We start from the raw sequence: 27,394 nt of genomic DNA on the forward strand, positions 1-27,394 counted from the left end.
CACATCTCGGTGTCTTTAACCCCTTCCTCTTATCACATTCTCCCAAGAAGCCAATGTTAATGAATTCAGCATGCAAAGCAGCAACGTGAGGTTCTTCTATGACATTGCCATTAACTTTTAGCTTATGTGGAGCTATACCTTCCAATGAATGAATGGGGCTCTGGATGACAAACCATTGTAGAAAGAGAAGGATGTATTAGTTATTTCAAAAACAAGTAAACAACATTACTTTTAACAGCGTTTTTTCCCAGCCAAAGTTTTCTACTCTTTGTTTCTACCAGCTGAGAAGAAAGCCACCAACTTACTGAAATATCAAGTTCTAGCAGTAATGCTGTTTTTACTGCATCTTCCTTAGTGAGCTGAACTGCTTTAGTCACTGGAACCTCAAAGACTGCTCCCCCCGAAATCAGTGAGGTCAAGCTGGGATCCTGAAAACAAGGACATAAAAAAAAAAAAATAAAAATCTGAAGGAATATGACCAACTGGGTAGCAGCCCATTACAATATGTGCAAATGAAACAAGGCACAATGGTGGGGTGATCTTTTTGTATTTAATAATTGTCCTACATGGGAAATTCCAAACTGCTAAATAAACTGAATAAACTCTATATGCATATAGCCTTTCCCCACAGTATTTATTTTTCAATCACACCTGACTAGGAACTGGTGCATGTAACAAATCGCAGCTGAAGTAGATCTTGAATGCAGATACAACAGCTTCCTTTTTGAAGAGGTGTTTTAGAAAAAGCCAGTGTTAACAGCGGCAATTGTATCAAAACCTTTTTGAGAAAAGGAGTTATACCACCACAGCTTAGGAATGCAGGAAGTATGAATACAACACATGGTAAAAACTTTCAAAGATTTGAAACCTGGCTATCTAGGATGCTGCTAGGGCTATTGCTGCAGGCAGTTTAAATGGTAAGCTTTAAAAACACCCTTGTCTTTGCATCTAAGAAGAGTACAACACAGAGCATCAGAATTTAGATTCTGGATGCAGTAGGTCTCCAGGAGCTGGCTAGCATGGAGAGAGAGCTCGATGCTGCAGAGAGAAACATGTTAGACAGGGGCATTTGTGCTCCATCGGGGGGGCAGGAGGGGGAGTGTTGTGCTAGGAAGCTGCACGAGCAGCAACCCCAGTCTATCGCCGTCACAGGCTGCCAAAAGCAGCTCAGTCTCTACCTGATGTTTCGCTCCACCCTGTATCAGCAAGCACCATCCACTATGGTTGCAGAAAAGGTAACTGAAAGGGGAAGCTGAAATATCCAATAGGAAGGTCCTTCTGATAGAACTAGTTTACCTTTTCTTATTGATAAAAATATCTCTCTCAATCCTTTGTTATAATAAAAGCAGAGAAAGATTATTCCAGGGGTGGGCAAAATATGGCCCAACAGGCAATTTCATCCACCCACAGGCAAGCACCAACCAATCAATTGCATATGGCCTGGCCTATGGCTGCCCCTGTTGTGCTCTGCATGGGGTTGAACCCTGCCCACTGCTGCTGGGGTAGCGCACCACTCTCACCCTGGCTCATGGAAGGGCCCGGGCCTGGGACCTGGCCAACACACAGCTTCTGGGCAGGGCTGCTGCACTGCCTGCGGAACTGCTTGGCTCCCCCATCCTCCAGTGGCTCCTCCTCCTGCCCCTGCTGCAGCACTTAGAGAGGTGGCAGAGGACAGGGGGGAAACTGCAGTGGGGTGGGAGCATGGAGTCCACAGCTGGTGGGAGCACAGAGCCTGGGTTGGCAGAAGCATGGGGCCCAGGCCAGCCCAACTACCTTACGGAACTCCCCGCAGCTCACATGAAGCTCCCAGGACTCAGCTGGAGGCGCTTGCCAAGGCGGGGTGGGGAAGCCACACATGAAGCAGCCTCGCTCCCTTCTGCCACATTCAGCTCCTGGGACTCCGCTGGGAGCAGCAGGGAGACCTGCATGATGGGAGGTGGGCCAGTTCAGCCCTGCTCCCTGCCACCCTAGCTAAGTCCTGGGAGCTGCATGTGTTGGCAGGAAGCATGCCCAAGCTACTAGCTCCCTTCCACAGGACTTCCCCTGGGGCTGCACAGCTTTGGCCTAGTCCCAGGAGCTGCACATGAGTCACATGGAGCCCTGCATGATGAAGCTGGCTGGCCTGGCCCTGCTGTCATGTGCAGCTCCTGGCCTGGCACTTATCCAGAGCCATGCACTTCTGGGGGGGCTCTCCCTGAGCGGGCCTGCCACTGCTGCCACCAGCAGTGAGGGCTGTGTGCCATGGAGGGGATTGGGGAGAGGGACTGCCACATGCACACCCCACCATACCCACATACACCTAGCCATACCCAACCCCTTTCCCCACACTCCCACCCACAAACCTGACCCCCACCCCCTTCCTGACAAACCCCACACCCCCACATCCTACCCACACCTAGGAAAGGGGTGGTTGCTGCAATATCTCAGAAAATGGGTAGGCAGAGGATGGGATCTAGAGGATCCAGCTGCTCAAAGACCCTAGCTGTCCTTATGTAAAACAGCACTAAAGAAATCTGTATTTGATCTTCCCCAGATATATGGTCCTGGGGTCACTAGGCATCCATTTCAGTTTGCCCAGGCAAGATCTGAAATTAGGAGAGTCTAGGGGACTCTGCTACTGCATTCCAAATGGCTACTCAGCTGGAGGTCTCAGACTTATTAAAAATATTTTTAATATTAGGGCTGAACTCCTGTCAAAGCATTAAAATAAGTATGCATACTGCAGAATTCTTGCAGATACTCAAACATTCACTCATATTGATTATCTGCTGGACTGGTCTGATAATTTAAATAAATGAATGATTTGGGATCCCAAAAAGTAGTGCACAAAGAGTGTTCTGCACAGCAAAGCACAGTGTTGCCACACCTAACTTTTAGGTACCTGGCTCAGGGAGTGGAGGTCACAAACCCAAGTTTAGTGTCTATGTTCAATGGGAAAGAAGTCAGGCTTCTTGCACAGGATTCACAAAACGCAGCATGCTGAACAAAGGGATGCTCAGGGCAGCAACAGGAAGTGCGAAGGGGGTTCTGTCTGAAACCCCATTTCTCCCCCAGACTTCAATATCTACTCTGGACTTGAGTTTGGCATCTAAATAAGACTGAGAATCACAGCCTGAAACTTCATCCTGGAAATAAATACTTAAATCAGTCCTTTGGATATGGGATACTGGCTCATTTTTCTTTAAAAAGTAGCAGCTACCATGACTGCATGAAATGGTCGCAGGATAAAATGTAGAAGCAGGGTTGGGAAGTAAGGACTGGGGACCCTCATCTCTCCCTTCCCAAGGGAGTGACCTCATTACCGGGCTATGGAGTGACTGTCTCTTCTGCTTGCTCTTTCCAGCTTAAGAATCTTGCAATGCTTGGAGCCACAGTGGTCCAACTTCTTTGTCCTGTGTAACAGTTAGGACATTCTCCAGGGAGGTGGAGGATGTGGGTTTAATCCAGGTCTACTGCTTTCTGTGCAAGCCCTCTAAACTGCTAGGTATAAAAAGAGGGCACTACTTCTGTCTCCTTGAGATACATTTTTTTAATATAAGAGGTTATAGCTCCTGTGTTCTTTACTGAATTTAGTGCTGGCAAAGCATGTACTCAGGCCTTGCCTTCTAGATGGGGACTCTCTATAACCAAGTTTCAGCATGGTAGTGTTTAGCTTGCAATTGCAAAACAAACTTCAGCAAGAGCTGGAGGCCTAAAAACAAGCCTCATGTTCTCATTAAGTTTTAAATATTTAAAAATTACAGAAGTTTTTATTAACAGATTCAGATTATAATCTAATGTTTCCAGGAAGAACACACCCACACACATTAATTTTATATCTTCAGAGGAAAAATAGAGAATCTTTCCCCCCGCCCCCCACCAAAAAGCATGAAACCTGAGCAATAGTCCAGACATAGCTGTAAAGCCTATAGAAGACTTTGACCCTTTAATGCTAAGAATGTAATATTTCCCCAGACTAAATACCAAATCAACTGGCAAAGCTCCTTGGCTGGCTAAGAAAGTTATTGCCCTACCTGCAGGAAGAGTTAAACTGAGGTCTAAAAGATACTATGTTAATGTATTTTTCATTTCTTGGTTAGTTCAACTGCAGTTCTTCTGACAATACTGAAAGCTGTCTCGCTACAGGTGCCAGAAGTGCAGAGAAGTGTTCATCAACAAGCTGTAGGAATAAAGATAACTATCAAATTGACATTTTTAAAGAGGAAGTATAACAAACCTCTCAAACTCTGCATTCAAACATGATTTTATTTCAAAATTTTAAGTGAGGGAAGTTCACCCTTTGAGGCTACCAGTATTTTCTGAAACCAACAGAAAAAGTAAACCAAGAAGTCTACCATTTAGGCAAACTGTCAAAGCATTTTTTTGTGTTGCATTTTCCAATCTACTCTGGGCTTGATAAGTCTATAAACTTGGGGCGGGGGGAGGGGAACTCAAAACCACTTTTTTTTTTTTTTTTTTATAACATGCTATCATTTAATACAGATTCAGAATAAAAACATGTTGTACTTTAGACACTAACAGGCTATTTCTAGTAGAGGTGCAATAATATATTGGTCCATATCATAACAGCACCGATAAAAGGAAAAATTGACATTATTGGCAATCAGGTGTTTTTGGCTGTGCCGATAATGTTGCCAATAAATGCCATATGCATGTGCGCAGCTGCAGCATGCAGGTGGCCAGAAATGTAGCCCAGCAGCTTGGGGAACAGAGTCTGGCCGGTAAGTCTGAGGGGGGAGGGGGTGCAAATAGAGGCCTCCATGGTGAGGGAGGGAGTGGGGCTGGGGCAGGCACCGCACAGCCATGGCCGGGCGTGGTGAGGGACAGAGCCACAGATGGCTTATCCAAGGGGCGCAGGTCCTGCCACTGCACACACCCCTGGGGAAGGCATGGAGGGCGTGTGTCCCCTGGATCTGTGTGCAGGGCAAGAGTGGGCTGCCTGCTGCAGGCTCAGGGCCAGGGATCTGCGCTGGTCTCTTCCTGGCGGGGGGGCTGGACAGGCAGCAGAGGTGCTAGGAGGGGGGCTACAGTGAATTTTGGGGTGGCTGTAGCCTCCCTCTCCCCCGTAAGCCCTCTCCTTCCAACACTGCCACCACCTATTTCACCTATCCTAAGCAGAGCCTGGCCCAGGCCCCGCACTAGGAAGAAACCAGCACAGCCCTCAATCCCAAGTCTGCAACAGGCAGACCACACTTGCCCTGCGCACAGATCTGGGGGGGCACATAGCTCCCATACCTCCCCCCGGGGTGTGCACAGCTGCGGGAGCCACTCCTCCCCACCCCCTCATGCCAGCCAGACAAGCCGTTCTGCACCCCACCCCGGCTGTGCAGCCCCTGCCCCAGCCCCACTCCCTCCCTCACTGTGGTGGCCTCGATCTACGCCTCCCCACGCCCCTTCCCCCAACAGACCTACCAGCCGGACACTGCTCTCCAAACTACTGGGCTATATATCAGCCATCGGACCAGTATCAGCCAATATGGCTGGTTAATAATCGGCCATTGGTATTGGCCAAAAAAATCTTTATCAGCGCACCCCTAATTTCTGTTATTCAACAATTTATTTTTCTATTTGCAACAGCGCAATTCTTATGATGTTTGCATGGTAGCAAGTTTAGCATTGTTACTGAATACACTGTTTGAGCTCTTTTTTATTTTTCATACTTTTATGACATTTGTAAAGTACTGCAATCAAAATGAAAACTGGACTAAACTTTTTTCAATGGGAAGGAGCTTTCATAAGACAAAAAACTTCTGACAGTTCCTGCAGCTAAAGTTTTTTTGTTTCCTGACATTTTGATTTGATTTCCTTAGAGTGTATTAATAATTTGTCTCCTGCCTTACATAAATTATACTGTTAGGTCACCATCCTTGAAACTGAATAACTTTTAGAATCTACCTACAAATAGACCTGGACATTTGTCACTTGTAAGACTATATGAAAACGTACTCTTCAGAAACATACTTGGAACTGTGGTCATTTCTCCCAATTATCTGTAGGAATACAAATGCAAACTTCCTTTGATTACAACATATTAGCACATATCATCCAATTGCAAGGTCTTACCTTGTCAGTACTCTCTTGAAACTGCACATCTATATACTCTGGCGGCAGAACAGGAATGTTAAGAGCAGACTGGCAGAGAGGAGGGACTGAGTGTATAAGTGAAGGTTCAGAGCCTTGACTAGAAGCTACAAAATGACCACTAGCTGCTTTGTGTGATGAAATATCAGGACTCCTCACTCCTGAGTCTTCTAGTTTCAAATGCTGTATTTCAGAAACTAAGCTTGGTGTCTCTGATGTGCTTGGATCTACAGTCACTGCACAGACACCATTAGAAACAGTTCTGAGGTTGTTGCTCATGATTTCTCTCTCTTTCTGCGATATGGATGCTTGTGTCAGGGCAAGCCAAAGTCCATCAATCCATGGATCAACTACTAGTTCCAAACTGAAAAGAACAATGTAAACAAGGGGAAAGAGATTAGTAAATGCACTACTAATTCTTAAGAACAAAAGACCGAAAGCATCGATGCCACTAGTTATTTTCTATAAGGTACCGAAGGTGGTTGTTTACTGCCTCTTCCCCCACATATGATTTTCCCAACAAAGTTAATGCTCTCATTAATAACTGACATTTCACGTCATATTTTTCATTACATGATGTGCCTACTAGCCAACCTGTATTCTCATATGAGAAAACACGTAACAGAGTTTAAGATGTAACTAGAAAATATGCAACTTTCAGCAGTTTATTACAAGCTACAGTTATGACTAGAAGTTTGTTTTAAACGAGAGTCTTAGATTTATAGAGATGTCTGCCTGTTTGACTTTGTCCTGAACCCTGTTATACAGAGCCAATGAAAAATTTCAGTATTTTGAAATAGCTAAACCAAAGCTCTGGCCTCACACGCCAAAGAGGACAGAGAAACAGGAAAGGAGCTATTTTGTCACAGGGCAACCACCTATCTCTAAAGGACACAAGAGAAAATGAAATGAGTGGGCCATCTTGTGGAAGAGAGAAAAAATACAGAAGTAATTTCAGGACGTGTTCAAACTAATTCTGCTGCTCTAAAACATGGAAGATGCAGGCTATAAACTGATGTCGCCAAATGAAGCAGATCAGCTGTGGCAAATCATGTCCCACCACAGCTGATCTGTTTCAATGGGAGAAACACACAGGGCCCACTGTCCTCCACTGAGCAGGGACACATTCCTGTGGGACAACAGGCAACATGATCCCCCCCACTTATAGATCAGTGCCTAGGAACATTCCCCTCTTACAGAGGGGAAAGCCAGGGTTTGTGCTTACAGAGACATGCCCTGGGCAACCACCAGGTTGCATCTCCAGGCAGGGAATGCTTAAAAATGTGCCTTGGAGCCTTCCCCCCCCAGAGCATGCAAGAAAGCCTGGGCTTGCTGCTTACAAAGATGAACTCCAGATATTGCCCAGGGCACATGGGAAAAGCTGCGCAGGCTCTCCTGGAGCCTGACCCTGCATGGAAATCCCCAGGCTGCACAGGATCAGGCCTCTCAAGCTGCAGGAGTGCCTGCCTAAGACAGCTAGAAAGCGTGGACAAGTCTGGGCTTCATGCATTCTCACAACATAAAGCAAACAGCCATCTATCACAATAAAATGACAGAAACCATTACCACCTTTGCTGCAGCCACTAATTTTGGGGCTTTGTGATAAGGTGAGGGGTATGGACATCTGTTTGCTTGGCCTTTGTGCCACCATAAATAAAATTTGTATGACAGCACAACAGTAACACCTGTTCCCACCCACACACTAAAAAGAAATTACATTACTTTACCTATTTGGCTAGTTCAGACGCTGGAGACAGTGGAATTGGGATGGCTTTGTATTTGTAAGAATGATTTTTCTTTGGTACACGGTAGACACTGGTAATAGTTCCTTGACCTATAGTACACTGACTAGAAGGCTGAGCACATCAGTATCTAAGAAGAGAGGACTGAGCCCGTCAGCTTCCATAAGAGTTGAGCAGAACTTTGGAAAAAAACAGCCCCATCTAATCCCATGAAAATAAGTGCCTTCCTTCTAGCCTGGACCAGTCTCAATGCTGCATGGTGCTAAGCACCCATAAATCTCATTGACTTCAGATAAGTGCGCAGCTATTGGAAGGTATTTATTGTAACAGGGGGAAAAAGAAAAGCACAAAATATTTCTGATCTTACCCTACACAGTCATCTGCCAGTCCAGTCTCATAGAAATGCTGGGAGCCGAGTTCCTGAAGTCGGCGATCTACTATCTTCCCACCATTACAAAAGAATGTATACTCAGAATCTCCCAGACCTGAACAATCCATGTGAAAGAGGGATTGTATTAGCCAGTCAGATACACAGATTTACCTAAGCACTGGCTGTGAAAAACAAAGTTTCTCAGACATAAACGCGCGCGCGGGGGTGTGTGTGTGTACACACACACACACACACACACACACACACGTAAGTCAAGATGAAACTAAGCCCGTGCACGTACAACTTAAAATTGAGGTTTGCACTAAAATACAGTGTAAAACTTTAACATCTTGAACTTGGGACTTGGCAAGCATGTTTCTCCTGCAACAGTGGCTGTCATAAAAATGTCAGGCCCTATCTTCATGCAATGTTTTAGGTGTTCTAGCATCATAAACTGTTGTCAGAGAAAACACAAACCCATGAACCAACTAAAAAATAAAACTAGGTGGCAGACTTCATGAGTCTGAACAAGCACTATAGAGTGGGTATGGGTGTCAAATTAAACATGAGACAAAGTAAGCAAAAAAACATCACATAGAGATATGAAAACTCACAAATGAAATAATCTATCCCCAACATTCTGCCTTGGAACCATCAAAAATATAAGGGGAAAAAAAACCATATCCATCCACAAGGTCTATATCCCTAGTCTCAGCAGCCAGAGCAAAGATCCAGCCCAGGGTCACAGAGAATGTCTCCTTTTAATTGCACTCTGCTATTTCACACTTCTGTCTTTGAAACAGCCATGGAAAGACTTCATTTCAAAGATACATTTCCATTATCAATTAAAGAATTTAATTCCCTAGTATTCACAGAAGGGGTATGCATTTTAATTATGTATGTATATATCTATGTAATTATAGAAGCATGTTCAGAGAAAGAGACGACATTATTTAAAGCACACAAGCCTTATAGGCAGAGGTCATAAAAGCAAAGGGCAGCATAATGCTGAAAATGTCAAATACTTATGCATGAAAAAAACAGTTATAAAAAGTTCTGCTTCACACACAACTCCCCATCTGCAAGAGGTAATAAGTACAATTTCTTCTTCAAGCATAATGACCATGGCTGTATATTACTTGCATCTCTTAAAAGCCTCTTATCGCTAAAAATAAACTTCAGAATTTACAGATGAAATGGCATTCTTAAGCCTGACGGACTGAAAAGTTGGCAGCACTCTTAACAGCAGAATTAAAGCTGTTAAAATGACCTTAGCTATGCATTTCCAGAATTGTTTCCTTTTTACACTTCAATATTCTTTAAGGCTTTTTCACATTAGGATACTGACAAGTGTTAACAATTTTAACTGTGGCTTAATTAACAAACCCCATCTGATGTTTCTAGGCATCACTACTATTGAAATACAACATGATAAAAAGAGCATTAAGCATTTTCAAATCAAGTAAAGAGTGAAACTTTTTATTATACTCCAACATCTCCAAAATTGACTTAGTCTACTTCAAATTTGGAAATAGATATATTCCCAACTGTATATTTTGTAGATCAATCTTAAAAATGAAAAAGGCTACTGCAAAAAATTAAGGGACACATTCAGCTTGAAATAATTGATCAGGTTTAAAAAGATAGTTTAAAAATATAGTCCATCTACCCCGTATGTAAAAATGACTAGTGACCATCTGTAGGCAAAGCAGTCATGAAACCAGGCAACCATTCTTATTTTTAAAGGGATTTAAAACTCATCTGAATGTGAATGAAGAATTTGACAAAAGAAGTTTTAATCATCCTGAATTACAGTTCAGTTATAAAAAACCAAACACACACACACACACACACACACACACACACACACACACACAAATAGTTATTCATTCCATACATTCAATTTCAAGTCTGGTTAGTTTCATGATAAATTAGTGTTACGCTGCTTCAGAATAAAGATGCAGAAGCAGTTAATGTAAGAATGGCATAAGACAGGTGTATTTAACATTTTAGAAGAGGTTTTAAAAAACAGATTCCATATACGTGAACACACTATTTGCTCATAACAATTAACAAGTACTGGAAGGGGGGCTATTGGAAATACTGCATTACCTAACAATGCATATTGTAAGTGTGCAAAATAATCAGCTGGCAAGGTCTTGTTCTGAATTTTCTTAATAAACTTGCGTGCCGTGTCTGGAGGGTCCCCAGTTCCAGTAGTGGAGACAACAATAACCACAGGGTCCTTTTCTGTTTCCAAGTTATACTGAAAATAGTGGAAGAAAGCAAATGAAAAAGTGTCCCACAACACACATGCTTAAAACTGACAAGCAGTTTTTCCTAGAAGTGTTGTCTTTTACATTTCGATAGTCTTTCATTTTCACTTTTGCCTCTTCCCTGTCCCATGTTTACACTTTTACCCCTCTCCTTTCACAACTCCCCTCTCCACTCCCACTTATCTGCATAAAAAGTATACAAAACCTTCAAAATAATTACAGGATATTTTTGCACTGCAAGTTTCTCTCACTTAACTCTCTTTCACTTGTAACTTCTTGTTTTTAACCTAATATACAGAACTTGACTTTGGCTATGAAAGCACAGGACGCGACAAAAAAACCCTTTTAATTCCATGCCAGCCATATGCATGATTAACCTAAAGAATATCAATAGTTTTACACAAAAGTTCAGCATCCATTATTCCATAAGATTTTCATCTTGTACACAATCATGAAAATATGACTATCTATCTATATGGCATTATATACAAGTAATTCTGAAAAATTTTATGAATCAGGATCAGAGTAAAATGCTTTTGCAAAAGTAACCACATACCATATTTACCCAAATCCAAGACAACCCTGTATTTAAGATGCCCTCCCCATTAGATTCTATACATGGAAAAAATTATAAATGTGTTATATTTTTCCATGTATAAAATCTAATTATTGGAGGATGGTCTTAAATTCACTGCCTCCACCACTGCAGTGGGGAAAGCAGTGGGAAGGGAGCAGGCAGTGGGAGAAGGCCGTAAGGTGTGGAGGTTCAAGCAGCTTGCCCCTGCCACCTGTCACCCCACCACTTGCCTGCCCCTGCTGCCATTACTGCTATGGGGCTAGGCTGGGGCTATGCTGTATGCCCCAGGCTGGAGTAGGGATGGAGCTTGTCAGTACCAAGACAAGAGTAAGCAAAGGGGAGGGGAAGGGCAAATAGGGGAGACATGGAAAGAGGTGGCATGAGGGCAGGAAGAAGCTGTGGCTCTACCCTCAAGTCTGGGTTGGGGCCAGAGGCAGAGCCACAACAGCTGCCTGCCTCCCCCACCCCCCCACCCTATTCTAAAACGAGGGGCTCCCCCTCATGTTAAATGGAGGGAAAAACCTCATCTTAGAATCGAGTAAATACAGTAAATTGTGTGTAAGTAAATGTAACCGTACATTTAGAATAAAGTTTTCAACAGGTGCTCAATCCAGCCATTATCCATCCATCCATATGTACAAATACTTAAGTGCAAAATTCTAAGTGCACTATTACTTGCACTCAGTGCTTTGAAAACATGGATGATTACAGCATTTTACCTCCCACTCAGCAAAGGCATCCGCTGCAGATTAAATTATTTTGTGTTATAAGTGTTGCTTTCACAAGCAGCATTTCATGAACTCAAGTGTTTATTTATGTCAATTTGTAAGTTTCTGAGTGAAAACAATTCAGTTTGCTTGATGATTGCAGCTGTCTACAGAAAGAGAAATGTGGCTGCAGCTACACTGCGGGCTTAACAGGAGAAGTATCAATTGTCAGGTTTATCAGGCATGATATATCCTCTAAAGTTCAGAGTTTGAGTGCAGGGTAAATCTAGAACCACATAAACAGCTAACAGTGCAAATGAAATTGTGGTTTAGACATGTCTGAAGTATTTTAGGTGTCCAGTATAAATGATGAAACTGTATTAAGAAGAGCGTTCAGATGTCATTTATACTCAACTCTAATACGCGTGCAAAGTTACCTACATGATTTACAGCGGGGGTGTCAAACATGGCATGCAGAGTCCTGCCGCCTGGCCCCAGTGCTGCCTCTGAAACCCACACGGGACACAGCGTGTGCCTGTGATACAGATGCCAAAGCAGCTGGAATGGATGCTGTGGGCAGTGCAATTTGGCTAGAGCAGCAGCTGTACTGGTGACAGCCCTGGATAGATTGCCCCCCATGCAACACTTGCTCTGGGATGTGCTCTATACACAGTACCCACTCCAGGTGGTCCAGGACCCATGCTGCCCACAGCACTTGTCACACGGGTCCCAGACTGACTGGAGCTAGCACACACCACATGCAGTGTAGATGCAGAGGTGCTGGAGTGGCTGTCACATGCAGTGCAGTCCAGCAAGAGAGAGTAATGCACCCATCTGGCACCTGTTCTGGGTGCTCTGGGATCTGCACCACACACAGTGCGGGTCCCAGCACAGGTTCAGCACCTGCTGGAGCAGGAATGCTTGGAAGGCTCCACAGGCCTGAGTTTGATGCCCCTGATTTATAGTGTAGCTATGCAGCATTAAATCCAAAGTGAGAACTATCTGTTAGCTTCGCTGTTGCAGACAGTGGAATCAGATGTTGGTTTTGGGAAGTGGGTGGATGGAAAGTTGGGGAAATGTGCGTACTGAGCATCCAGCAATACACAACTCTGCACAACACCCTCCATGCCTTTGGTAGGAGCTCTAAGTGACAGCTGGCAATCTATCCAGAAGAAGCAAGAATCCAGTTGTTAACAACCAGGTCTTGCAAACGTACCCCACCTCTAAGCTCAACCTCAGAAAACAAGCAAGAGTTTCTTAATCATTATAAAAATGAATGTGAGAGAAGGGGTGCAAAGAAGAGGCAGAAAGACTGAACGTAGCAGACCCCTGGGTTTTAACTATCACTCCTAGAACTGTAGAAAGTCCATGTTTGGCTAATGAAAGCGGTATGGGACTGGAAGTCAGAGCGACAAAACTGGTATGTTAGAAATTAGGTCAGATTTGTGAATAAAATGTTGAACATTGGTCTGTTCCATTCACACCTTAAAAAAAAAAAAAAAAAAAAGAGATCATCCAGGGACCTGAGTAGTTGGAACAGACTCCTCCAGACTTTGGTCTGAAGGCCCTACCCTTTTCTGGCAGGCCACAGTCATCTGGACACTTAAGTTTGTATACTTGTGAGGAAACCAGATCTTCATCATTAGATCAGGGAGAACTCTGACCTAATACATAGAAGACCGGGCTTTGCCTCTCCCACCTGCTCTCTGTCTTTCTTCCATCCTTTCTCTCTTTCAGCTTTTCACCTGATCCTGAGGCCAAAGGCATCATTACAACGAGCAGCAATGAGATGGCTCATCCAGTCCGGCCCAACCTGACACTGGTGAAAGAGGGATCCGACTCAGGGAAAGTAAGCCACAGCCCAGAACAGCAGATCCCATAGTCAACCTGCCAGCCTACAGCATCGGCCTATGACTGACCAGACCACCTGGTGCCCTGAGATCATCAAAAAAAGCTGTGTTTTCCATACTCTTTACTACCCACTCTCTCCATAGGGAAGTAACCACCATTATCAGTGATTGACACATGATTTAACAAAAGAAAGGATTGCTTAATAGAATATTCTCTTTAACAAACGGACTCTGATAGGTTTTTCTCCATCTTGCACAGGCACTCAATTTTAGTCTTAAAGTCTTTTTGATTTTTTTCCCTCCTCCTATACATCCTATCATACAAATTTGCAAACTTTGCCATGGATTTTCTATTGTCCCTGCCATGAAACTAAGAAAACCACAAACCTAGCTTAATGTTAGTGCCCTGGACTTTCTCAGCCCACTTACTAAGTTAATTAAACAATACTGACAAAAGCCATCAACATAAAGTAGCAACAGAAGTCCCAGTTTGTGTGCACAATAAGATTTAGCCCTTCAGTGAGCCCACTGGAGTGTGCCAAACATGCTCAAGTTACTCAAGCTGTTGTTACAGGCTGAACTTTGTTTCTGGGGGTTGTTTTAGAGGTCAACTGCTAAGTGTCTAATTCTGGGTGGTGGCTTCTGTCATATTGAATGAAATAGTTTGAATGTTTGTAAAGGTTGCCCATTAGCCAGTTTCAGGAAGAAGATAAGATTTATCTCCTTATCTAGGTCATTGTTTTGGACTACGTGCGAAAAGTCCTGACTTTGCTTAAAGTTTTAACTTTTGAATTTTATCTTTAGAAGTCTTTTACAAAGAGAACCTGAAAATTGACCCTTAAAGCAAATATCCTGAGTTCTGAGAGATCAAACCCTAGAGCCTTTTGGAAAGATTGGTAAGAAAAAGGTCACTTGCAGTGGTATGGAAGTTCCCCAAAGTAATTAAAATGATCAACAAAAGAAACTAATTACTAAGCAAAAGAATCTGTTGAGTAAGATCCGAGCCCAAATTTGGGGGTAATGACAGGTTTGAGTAGGAGTGGTCCAAGACGGCAGCTCACTCAATAAAAACTGTAACTTACTCTCCCAATTTGGAGGTGACTATACTTGCAGAACAACGAAGGAAGAATCGCAAGTGTAGGCCAGATCAGACTGATCACCTGAACCACCCTCTCCGTGAACACGAATCTCTTAGTTCACGCTGAAGCCGCGGAGCACCTGAAAGGGACTGAAGGAAGGGGACTTAGTCCTATCACTGCTGAGGCCAGCCCATTGAATTGTATTGCTGAGGCGAGCCCATTGAACCGTACTACTGAGGCCAACCCATTAAATTGTACTACTAAGGAATGAAACCATATTTAGGTGTTTGGCTTCTCGGAATTCTAGGATTGTAAGTATATTATGAAAAATAATAGTATTGATTAAAATTTAACTTTTAGTTGTAATTGTAGCTGTTTTTGTAATACTAATTCTTATAGCATTGTTTGGGAAGGAAGTGCATTCAGAGCATTGTTTCTGATATATGTAATTATTGTGTTCTTAATGTTTGTGGTGTTTCTTAAAGCTAAGCAGTGTTATATACGTAGCAAAGAATTTTAAAATAAAATTGTGTTGTATGAATTAAGTGTGTAATCATTGTGAAATCGTGCAATCAGCTAACTACTCCCCCAGCCAGTGCATCAAAACGAATCAGTAAATTGTGTGGGATTTTCTCTATTCCATAACCCACTAGAGACAGCTTCGCCCTGCACTCTGCAGTATAAGCTTCTGCTACATTGCAAGGTGAAGGAGCAGGGGCAAAACTGAGCCTGCCTTCCTTCACCTGACCGTGAGAGAAGCCTGAATATCTGCACTGACAACAGAGAAAACACCTGCAAATTGTTGCATCCTCTTCCTCATGGGCAAAACGAGCCTAACCCTAGCCAGATGGTAATTCCTTACCTAACATTGCCCTCACATCTGACTTCACAGAAGATCCCACCAAACCTAGGATTAAACCTTGCCCCAGTGTTATCCCTCCTTTCCACAGTTACTGCTATCTGCGTGGAAAGCATCTTCACTCAGGTTCAGCCGGCTGCCTAGCAAAAGAGCGTGGGAAGTTTCAACAAACAAGATCCACAAAGCTGTTTCAAGTTATTTCCCTCCATAGGCTCTAATCCAAAATTGTCTGGTCTGTGCAGAATTTCATCTCCCAGGTAAAACACAGCTTGGTGCCAGCTTGCCAAGACAGATTTATTCTAGCACTAAGGCCACTCCAGCTGAACAGGGCTGGAGATGTCTCACACTGGAGCCTCTCAAAACCACTCAACAAATCTGAACAAAGCACTCTTTGGGACATAACAGGGAGGAGATTCCTTAGAAGCAGATAGAAAGCTCCCTTACTTCTGCAGGTAGGAAACAGCTCTTGCATTGACAACATGCTGAATATCAAATAAAGTAAGCATTCCTTCCTTCCCAGACAGAAGCTCAGCAACAAATGTTGCTGCTCAGCAAGCAGCAACATTTCCTGTGAAGGCGACCTGCAAAAGGGGAATGCCCTTGCTTGCAATAGCCTCTTTTCCCCTTTAATTTCACCCAACTCAGATGCCCAGGAAAAAGTTTGTTTTCTGCTTATCTAGTTCCCTTGGATTATCAAAACTGTCAAATTCTCTCTCCTTGGTCCTTTCTTAATCCCTAATGGAAAGGGGAAGAGAGAGACATTCTTCATAAAAGAAGCCCTATTCCAAAGCATTCGTAACTAAATAGGCATTAACAGAAACAACAGCTCTCCACACCTTCCAAGAATTGTAGTAGTGATTCTGAATTGAAATCATCTCTCTTACCCAGCAGGTCACTACTTCCATGGTGGCTCTGATACCATGAATCACATGTAGCATAAACTAGCAAGTGCCAACAGAGCTAGGCCAGAGGACTCTCCAGAGGGAGGTCACACAAGCACAGGGCTCCTTGCACAGAGACTGAGCAGCCATTTTGGGATCTAAACCTGTATGGAGCCAGCACAAGGGGCCCTTAAGCACTGGCATATCACAGACAGGCAACAAAAATTGCAACGATCATCTCTTACAATATGCTGTGATCATCAGCTGTCATAGGTGGATAGTATCACTGCTCTTCATGTCATACTCTATTATCGCAACTCTCACTTTCAACAGCTAATTTCTATTTGAATAATCAAAAACAAAACAACCATTTGTTTGTCAGTCCTGACACTGCAACAAACTGCTTAATGTCAACAACTTAATGTCCACCGGATAAATTTACCATTATATGTCACAATTTGTGAGCAGACAATTATTGATAAAGCAATGTCCCTTGCTGCATAAATGTATGTAATGGTTTGTGACAACAAAAAATTATACAGTTTTTTTATAACTAAGACAGGCTTGCCAGGTACCTGGCTCAATGCCTGGGAATATAAGGTATGGTCAAAGCCTGAACGCAGCTTGCTGAGGGTTTCAGTGCCATGCTCACAATTTGTCTGGAGCTGAATTGTACAAGGCGCACGAATTGCCACTGCATAGTGCATCTTTTGGGATACGCTTCAGGAACTCTTGAAAAACAGATGATAAAATCAAGAAAAAGGACAGAGCGTGAGTGAAGCTCAAGTCCAGTGCTCAAGGGGTAGGGAGCCAGTGGCATAACTCCTCCCAGTCCTTTTGTGTGGTGAGTATAGGATCGCAGGAAAGTAGGCCTGAAAGGGACCTCACGAGGTTATTTAGTCCAGACCCTTGGCTCATGGCACAATCATTTCCAACTAAGCCATTCTCCCTTCAAGTCACTGGCATCTATTTTTGTTTAAACGTATCTTAATTTTTATGCATCTGACTTAATATCTTATGTTAGATAGTAAATAAATGGCACATTTGGAGATCCACAAAATGGGCCAGGGCAGAGATTTAGTTATATGGCACTGCGCTTTGCAAAGCTATCAGAAAACGAGTAAGCTCTGCTTGCATGCAACTTCAGGTACTGCCACCTTCACTCATTACCACAGGCTTTTGCTGGTTCTGTGCACGTACCATTATCACAGGTTGACTATATTCAATTGTGATTTAGTTCATTCATAGAATCACGGAAAGGAGGACCGGAAGGGACCTGTGAGATCATCAAGTCCTGTCCCCTGACATGGGAAGGAGGTGATTGGGCTCAAACAAGCTCACCGAGTTGCTTGTCCAGCCTCCTTTTGAACACTCCTGCATGCACAAATAGCATTCAGCATTAAAAGCACTTTAACATTATTGTAAAGGTGCATGTAGAAGAAGAAGAATAAAAAAATAATGCACTGGTCTTTTAAGTAAAACTTAATATGTGATCAATTTGCTATGATTTTGCCTGTAAGTACTGATCCAAATCAATGACATGCATATGATGAGAATTTTACTGCAGGTAGCGCATGCTCTTCTCTGTGCTCATGCATAAAGAATTATGATTACCGACCACTATACAAGGACATGGAGAAAAATCGCTCTCTCTTAAAAATCAATTTTACAAAACAGCAAGGAGTATCTCACCTTGTCAGTCTCACTTATACAGTGAATATCAGCTTCAAATCCATGTGCACTTGCCTGCTGGCATATTTCCTCAGCTATGGCTTTTGCCTGTCCCTTCTGTGTGGCATATAGCAGCAAAAACCTCCTTTTAACTTCACAGCCCATTTTTTAAGGATCAACTACACTAAAGAAAGTAAAAGGAAAGGCAGATTTATTTCATATGAAGCACTGAAAGCCAACAAGAGATAAATTAAATACCAAGGCCCCAGCTTGCAGAGACTCCAATGCAGGTCTTCACTCTGGTCAAATACCTGAAATTGGCTAAAATTTTGTCTGAATGACTTTAATATATTAATACAGGAACAAATCCTGAATGCTATTTTTTACTTGACAATTCAAAACCAGAGTATTTCTAACAACACCAAAAACGTGATTTCACTGACCTGATTTGGACACGTCTTTGTCTATGAATAACTTTTTCTTGAAATGAGAGAATAGCTTTAAAAGACCTGCTGTAAATATAAAATACAATTCTTCCACAGTGTGTGGTAATGAAGGGTTAAAGGACTTTGTCTCTTCACTACAACCTGCACCTTAAATTTTATGTTTTAAGGAAACAATAAAATTTTTAAAGATTTCATTTATGCTTTTCATCTATGATTTTCTCATGCTCATAAATACCCTTATGCAGAAGGGGAGAAGGGTTTCTGGAAATGGTGAGTGAAAGGGACAACTGGAATCTCTCTGCTATACATCTTGTAAATTAATCTGTTGTGCCACCATTTCCTTGCTGCCAGAAAACTGCAGCAAACAGTTCTCAATAGTCCCGCTGTCATGACTAGTTACTGTGATAACTGAATGTGCATACAGGCAAGTTTCAAATTTAAGAGTCTTTTTCCACATGCTCAGGATGATTTCTCTCTAGTGCTATTTGCATTGCCCATCCAGCTACTGCAAACCTTCAAATGCAAGATGCCCAAGCTTTAATGCAAGACTGCCCAACTGGCAGCCTGCGAAGGGGTGGCATGCAACCTCTAGGCTCCTGGCCAGCTGCCACCACTGCAACAGTCAGGATTTTGGGGCTTCCCCTCCCTCCACTGCCTGACCCAGCCCCAGGGGGCAAAGCAGTGCAGTACCACACAGTCCACAGTGCAAGGGGATCAAGCAGCCTGTAGTGCCAGGGGGAACTTGCAGGGAGCTGCAGGTAAGGAGGGGTATTGAGCACCAGCCCATGCATGTGGGGTGAAGCCTAGGGGAACTATGACCCGCACAGTATGCAGCCACCACTCGTACAGCCCATGGGGCACGCGGCCACTAGTCACCTAGACATTGGACAGCCTGCTCCGATAACTTATAAACCATGACAAACATTGCTCAGCCTGTTTCCCTTCTCTTCCTCCAAGAGAAAGGAGAGCTGCATACGTACAGGTAAAAGCATGAAGGAATCTGGTGCTTTACTGATAAAACAGACTATTACTCCCTGCTGCTTTACTGAAGGTAACTTGTGTAAGAATAATCCCTTACTAGTTTAAAGCCATTCTGTAAATTAAAAGTGGCTGTACCAAGAGATATCTGCTAATATTACAGTACCTGCCCCATGTCACCATTCCCATGGGTGCTGGAAAAAGTAATTACCGAAAAGAAATAAATCTTTCAGTGCATACTGGTCAATTAAAATATTCCTTGGATATTGTAGCAGAAAGTTGAATTTTTATATCTCCTACAACTATTAATCATCAATTATAGACTGAATTTCAATTTAATATGTATTCTTGGGAAATGATACTGCGTGCACAATACAATTAAAGGCTCCACCTGATTTTTTCCTCCCCTTTCAAAGGGAGGACAATTTATCGTTCTTCCCATTTGCTTCACCTATGGGAACTTTTTGACCTTCCTCCGAAAGAATCGGGACATCAACTGCAGCTGGGGGTTAACTAGAGTGCACTCACTGATGGTTCTTAAACTCAGAGGTTTCTGATTAGTGGGTCTTGATCTTATGCTCAGGGCCATACCTGCATTTCATATCAGGGAAGATTTTTTCCCCACCCAAGGTCAGATTAGAAAGGATCGTGGTGCAGATACTGTCCTTTTCCTAAGAATGTCTGAACGTATGTTAGCAAATATTCCCCATGTCTTTTCCTTATAGCAGAGGGGTCAAACTCACATTTTGACCCAGGTCTGATCCAGATCACAGGGCTCCTTGCGGGCTGGATCCAGCCCACACACGAGGAAGCAGTGATGGCAGTGGCAGCTCTGGCTCTGACTTAGGGCATGCGGTGATAGCTCTAGCCCCTGACACTGCATGCCCTGAACCGTGACTGCAGCTTCTGCTCCAGTACACGTGACTAGGACCAGCAGCCAGGGAAGTACAGCTGAGGCAGGGCAACAAGTGAAACAGTTTAATTGGGGACCAGGGCGGTGTCAGCCCTCACTTGCACTTCTGCTGGCAACTGCCATGTCCACTGAGGCCCCAGGTTTTGCAGCATGCCCCTCCCCTTTGCTAAATCCTCTAGCTTCCTGCAGCCTGCCCACAGTCTGATGGGCCAGGCAGAGCAGCCCTGTGGGCCAGATGTTTGAAACACCTGCCCTACTGTATGCTGCAGAGTGTTCTTGGTGTGTCAGGTTTTGTGCCTTATAGTTGTACATCAGGGTATGGAGTGGTAATTTGGCAGAATAGTTGCTTGTGAATGCAGGAAGCCCCTCCCAGTCCTATATTCCTGTGTAACTTAGGGATCATGGACAGACTGGAGACTTTTTCAATCCAGAGTTGTTCTCAATGGAAAACAAACAAGTACCTATGCTTTAGGGAAGATGGAGAGCACGCAAGTTCTACCATCTCATAGTACCCCAGGGATGTAAACACACAGTTGCCCTTTTCTTATATGTATTTTTAAAACTAAAATTAAGGACGACCCAATATGCAGAGCTTTTTTTTTTTTTAATCTCCCAGAAAAATTCATCTGGACAGACACATCACACAAACCTGCCACAGGCAGAAACAAAGCAAAGCCTAAGGCCAGGGTGCCACTTGCATATAGCTGGACACAACAACAGAAAACAAGAGTGGACTCTCAGACAGGTGAACATGTTGCAGGGCACAGGGTAAATACCAGAACTGAAGTGTTTATTTCCTGTGCATTTCTTCCTTTTCCTGTACACACTTGACCTTCACCCCTGTCTCCATTATTAAGTAGTTGCAAGGAATCAGTTGGTACACACCAGAGCGCCCCCTCTAAAAAGGGGCGGGAGTAACTGTTCCTGTGTGGGCACATGCCCATGATCTTTTGGTGTACCAAGGAAGCTACCCCAGGTAACTTCTGTACATTTTACCAGCTACAAGTCTATCACTAGGTCAACATTTCCCCCTCCCTGCCCCCACCAACCTGTGTCTTGCACCTATCGGCTCCCATCCCCTCTGATCCTCACTGCCAGGCACTGGCATTTTCACAAGCCTGCATTTTGCATACTGGTTTAAGCTGCTACTTCACCCAAGAGAGTACACACAGCCCCGCAGACTCTCCCTGTGCCTGAAGAAGGGTGTTAGTGCCTGAAAGCTTGCAAAGAACAATTTTTCCAATTATTTAGTGAGTGTAATAAAAGTTACCACATTTACCCAGAGACCCTGTCTGCATATCACCTGTAGATATTTATCCCCTCTCCACCTACCTGTTTCCACCCACTATCTCCCATCCCCTGATCTTCCCTGCCACCCGCTGGCATTTTCACAGACCTGCATGTTACATATTGCCTTCAGCTTCTATGGCACCCTAGAGAGGAGATGAACACTGGCAGACTCTCCCATGCCTCAGGAAGGGCACCTGTGGCCACAAGCTTGCAAAGAACAATTTTTCCAGCAACCTAGGTGGTCTAACAAAAGAGATCACATCTGCCCAGAGCATCGCCTGCCAGAGTGATTCTTGGTAATCAAAGAAGGGGCAGGTGTGAGAATCTCTGAGGAAGTAATCACTGTGTCTATAGGAGGGAGCTACAAGATTTTAGATGTCTAGATACACTTTTACTTTACTAACCACAAAATATGAACTAAAAATATCAAGGTCCAGAAGGATGGAAAGATTACAAAATAAGGTTAAGACAAAAGAAAAATGGAGAAGCGTTAGAAAGTGAATAGGATATTGTACTAGAAGTTAACGTAATACTAAAAAACCATGTCAATTATAGATACAGGACGTCAGGAATGGAGATACTGTGACTTTTCAAAGATAGAAAGACCAAGAAGTAGAAATCACTCGTGAAAAAACGCAAGTGAATGACAGGGGTTGACATTCACTAAAGAAATGCCAAAAAGAGGATTTGGAGAAAAAGGAAACACACAAAAAGAAAGTGGGATCGTATTAGAGCAGAGGAGTCTGAGGACATCCAGCCAGAGTCTCCCTCACCTACTGGGCATCCAAGTGGGTTTAGGCACCTGGACGTGCGGACTCACCGGAGCGGAGCGGAGGGGAGGCTCGAGCCGCAGCCACGTGCGGGTACAAGCACCACCCACGGGCCAACCAACACTGCACCCTGAGCGACATCTCTGCCGCTCTTCTCTTCTTTTCTCCGCATAGGACAGGAAAGAGGAGAGGCGGCGCCGGGTTACTCCGGGGGCGTCTTTTGTCGTCCCGCTTGCGGCTCCTGCCTATCCCGGAATCGTGCCGCGATTGGCCCCACTGGGAGGCGGGAGGAGGTCTGGGGCTCACGGTCGGGCCTGGCCCCCTCCCCACGTGACGCAATTCCAAGGGGGTTGTGGTTCGCGAGTTCGAGGCCGCCTTGCTTCCCTTCCTCTCCCCTCCCCCCCACCCAGCCTGCTCCTGACCTGGCCCTGGCCCCCCCAGTGTTACCCCGGGTACCAGCATGATCCTGTTTGGACAATAATTTCAACTGTTGCATAATGTAGGATAGATAATATTGAAAGCGTTCAAGATGTAGGGCTGGACGACTGGTGCCTCCTGAGTCTGGGGGGCTTCCAGCGGCCGATCGCTGACCCCAGAAGTGCCAGCAGCAAAACTGGAAGTGCTGCTGGTACTTCTCTTGGCGCCCCCACTCCCTGGCCAGAGGAGGGCCAATCTCAGGGGGCACATGACCCCCGCCCTCCTTACACATTGCCTATGATGTAGGATAACTTTTGAGGCAGTTAATTGATACAGCATTTGCAAAACCCAAGTCATTCTCGGGGCACGTAACCAGCATTGCCAGGTCTTAAATACCAAATTATCATACTGGAAGCTCAAAATGATCATGTTTGCTGAAAAACCATTGTACACTGAAAAAAATATGCAAATAAGTCTTCTTATTTGCTTTATATCTCTCGCTTGTAAATCCTCAGTGAGTGAGTGAGTGAGAGCTGGGTCATCAAAGGTGCAGCGTTTCTTTATTTCAAGGTGAGCAGACACAAGAAAGTGCTGACAGCAGGCCCCAAAGTCAGGTCAAGTGTAGATCAAGTGGGGGGCATCCCAATCCCAAGACATCCGTGCTTGGGCCTTCACGGAGGACACCTGCCAATGGATTTGGGGGTATCTGATGTCCCAAGGTGAGAGCCTGGGATGGAGGATGCTCGCCGGTTGTAGCGCCACACATGGTGTTGAGAACGATTGAGTTCTGCTCAAGCAATATGATTTGCAACTGATTTGGCTGAACAGGAAGTAATTAAAAAAAAATGAAACAAACCAAAAGTCAGTTAACAGTGACTTGGGTTTTGTATACGCTGCCTCAATTAGCTGCCTCAAAAATTATGATACATTTTAAATACTTTCATTATTATTGATCGCACATCATACAAGGGGAAGTTATTGTACAAATACAATAATTACCATACACCTGGCAACACTGCTTCTAACCAACTTTAGGGCTTGCTGTCAGCACTTTGATTTTGCCCCCTGGCCTCAAAATAAAGAAACACTTCAACTTTGATGACCCAGTTACTCACTGGCGAGTTACAGGGAGCAATATAAAGTAACTGCACAATGATCATCGCATAACTAAATCTTGTTGCGTAATCAAATAAGAGCTTCATTTTAAATGCTATATATGGTCTTAAATCAATAGCAAGTCAAAGGGATTTTGTGCTCACCTCATTTGTAAATTCCAGGCATGTACTAATATGATGATAACAGTATAAGGCAACATGATGTTACTTAAAAAAGACGAAGACTTATTTGCATACTTATTTTTTTCCAGTGTACGATAGATAGTTTTTCAGAAAATATGATAATTTGAGTTTCCAGCATGATCATTTCATATTTAAAACCTGGCAACGCTGGCCCCAGTCCAGCTAGGATCTTCCCTGAGCAGAAAGGTGGCTGTGGCCTGGGGGGACCCTTGGGGACTCCAGGACCACTCTCCTGTCCCTGATCCCTTCATGTCTTGGGGTAGTGTCACTAGGCAGTGCCCATTGGCTCCTTGGATGTGTTGGAGGGCAAGCAGGCACTGCTCCATTTGCTCTGCTCTGTGTCATCCCACCTTGGAGCACTGGTTTTGAACCCACGATCCTCACTCCTTTCCCTGGTTTTCCTTTTTATTTGTCCCACAAATTCAGCTGGCACGTACACAGCAGCCCCATCTGTGAACAGTGGGGGCTGCCAGTTGTTCTGTGGGCACATGGCCCATATCACCAATCTGTGTCAAGTAGGCTGGCATAGAAGGTCTGGGAAAGGCTGGCTGGGAGGCTGTGCCCCCCATTCCTGCGCTGGATACCTGCTGACAACCTCCAAGAATTTGCTCGGTCCTTTTTTGAATCGAGGTGGAGGGACAGCTCCCTCCGCGTTCTGTAAGAGGAGCTCCCACCTTGGATGATGCACTGGGTGGAAAGGTGCATCCTTCCCTGCTCGTATCTCACTCCATCACAGAGTCGTAAATAGGAGGAAGAGGACCTCTCCCTGTCTACCTCCCCCTCCCCAACCTGTTTCGCCAGGACTCAAGGGACTGGTGGGGGAGGCAGAATAGCACTCTGGGCACCCTAGAGACAGAGTAGAGCATCAGCTGCAGGTGCAGATATAGGCAACTGGTAGGGGGTGCACAGGGGTGCATGTACCCCACCCCGATGAGGCCAGTGCCCCCCCCACACTGAAGGCTGACACTGATGCTGTTGGTAGGTCTGGTGCTGACCGGGCCGCTGCCATTGGTGGCTTCTACGGGTGCTCCCCCAGATTCAGCAGGCACCAGTCACTTATGGGTGCGGAAGAACCCAGCCATGGCTAGAGCTTTGAAGGAAGCCCTTTCTCAGGGTGCCTACAGTGTCCTCTCTTAGGTCAGAAAGGGCCGGGCTTCTTGTGACTGGAAAGCAGCAGTTCTCAACCAGACTGCCCAAAGATCCTCTGAAGGGTGCCACAGTGCGAGGAGTTAAGCAGATAACTGCAGGCTCAGGGTTGGCCCTGCCTGGCTGATTCCTCCACCCCCACAGGCCAACTCCTCTGCCAGGAGCTGAGCATATCATAGAGATGTTTTATCTTTTCTGCGATAGGATGCTGCTCTGTTCACAGGGGTTGTGAAGGGAGGGGGTGCCTCAAGTCTACTGAAGTGTGCTTCAAGTTCAGAAAGGTTGAGAAGCTCTGCTGTAAATGGTAGCAACTGAGTTTATTTCAGTAAGGCAACACTGGCCATGAATGCTGTCCATGCATCTAATTTTAACAGCCTTTTTTAGATAGAATTAGTTCAAAGGCATGTTTGTCTGCAGTGGGTTTCTTCACTCTGTTTGCTCAGATCTTGTGTGCCAGCTTGGAGTCCTGCTGGACTGTGCTTGAAGTACTGAACAGCAGCTAAATGGAGAATGTTTGCCCTTCCATTTTTCCTTCTAATGATAGAAGCAGTAGGTTTGCAGCAGTGTCACTGAGGTGAAGCTTGGAATAAGTTCCCCATTATGCAGTACTTTCACTGCTGTTCTGGAATTAGGGGCACTGTTTTCCCAGTTACTGCATGTAGCACAGGTGGGAGTAGCTCATTTTCTGTAATGTTACATGGTAGCAAAACTGAAGCACTAAGAAAAGTCACATGTCCTGTCTGTTAGCTACCAAGCTGTATCTTAGCTCTCCTCCCCCATTGGGAACAATCAGCTTTCTTTCAAAACTGCAAAGATCATGAAACAAAAAGAGATGATATTGCACAGAGCAACACACTTGCTTTAATATTGGGCTGTTTATAGTAGTGCCTCCTGGACTACAGAACAAAAATATTGATTTTTCTTCTCAAAGAAACTTTAAATCTAGGCCAGATGGACATGCAGATAAGTAGGGGGCAGTTTAGGGAGATGAGAGCTATTTTTCTTTTCATTTTAATCAATCTGCCTCTCAATTAGATTGCTTTGGTTATTTACTGGCAGTGTATTGATGCAGTATAAAAAAGCACTTCTTTGAAGTTTCCTGTTGGTTGCATGCTAGTTGTGTTGACTAATTATGGCAAATTAATGAACGTGTGCATGCACCCATTGACTCAGTTTAGAGTCAGTGGGCATTTCTACAGGTGCACTACTGCAGTGTAATTACGGCACATTAAGTTTAGTACTGGTAATGATGGGTACTAAACTTAATGTGTCATAATCAACACTACTGCACATTAGCTCAGATGAACAGTTCTTAAGTGATGTTAAAGTGGTGTACTTGGTGGCCGTGTTGGTCTAAGGCAAAAAGACATACAAAAAACTAGAACGCTTGGTTCCAAAATGATACATTTTATTAGACCAACTGGAAAATGGCAAGAAAATTGTCCTTTTCTGCAAGCTTTTGGGAGCAAAGTCTCTTCATCAGGTTCTGGGAAAAGTGTAGATGGTACAAGATGGTAAAAAGTCCCCATAGGTAGGAAAGAAACTTCATTTTTGCACAGAGGGAGCTGAAGATGGAAGTCTGTCCCTCTGGGTCCATGTGTGTCTTTGTGAGCTGTGTTGAGTAGCTCTTTGATGTGTTGATCAGATAGAATTCCTTCCCTGGAGGTGTCAGATGGCTGGCAGGGAGGCAAAAAAAACTTCCTTGTTGTTCTGCAATGAAGTTTAAAATCCAAAATTGGCTAAAATTCGACATCTTCCATGTTTCAGGGGTGTACTTGGTAGCCGTGTTGGTCTGAGACAAAAAGACATACAAAAACTAGAACTCTTGATTCCAAAATGATACCTTTTATTAGACCAACTGGAAAATGGCAACAGCCCTCAGTGTGATAGCAAAATGCACAGAAAGAGGTTCCTTGTGGAGCTGAAGAGCCTCATTCAACCAGAGAGATTTTTATGTTTCTCAGCACTTTGGAGGCGATGCTTGATACCATGGCAGTAACTGCTCAGCAAAGAAGCTGTGAAGCTGAAGTGGATGAGGGCATA

At 44.2% G+C, this 27,394-nt stretch overlaps 1 protein-coding gene across 1 annotated transcript in view; it reads right to left on the minus strand.

Annotated features, from left to right (window-relative positions):
* MTRR (5-methyltetrahydrofolate-homocysteine methyltransferase reductase) overlaps nucleotides 1-22,567 on the minus strand; it is a 56,945-nt gene extending 34,378 nt beyond the window's left edge. Inside the window, 6 exon segments of the mRNA XM_025205607.1 lie at nucleotides 306-428; nucleotides 6,064-6,445; nucleotides 8,191-8,308; nucleotides 10,306-10,459; nucleotides 18,115-18,277; nucleotides 22,541-22,567. Of these exon segments, the coding sequence (XP_025061392.1) occupies nucleotides 306-428; nucleotides 6,064-6,445; nucleotides 8,191-8,308; nucleotides 10,306-10,459; nucleotides 18,115-18,258 (921 nt within the window). The 5' untranslated portion in view covers nucleotides 18,259-18,277; nucleotides 22,541-22,567.
* Nucleotides 22,568-27,394: the final 4,827 nt, after the last annotated feature.

This window comes from Alligator sinensis, unplaced genomic scaffold (assembly GCF_000455745.1).
Source record: "Alligator sinensis unplaced genomic scaffold, ASM45574v1 scaffold126_1, whole genome shotgun sequence".
NCBI lineage: Eukaryota > Metazoa > Chordata > Crocodylia > Alligatoridae > Alligator > Alligator sinensis.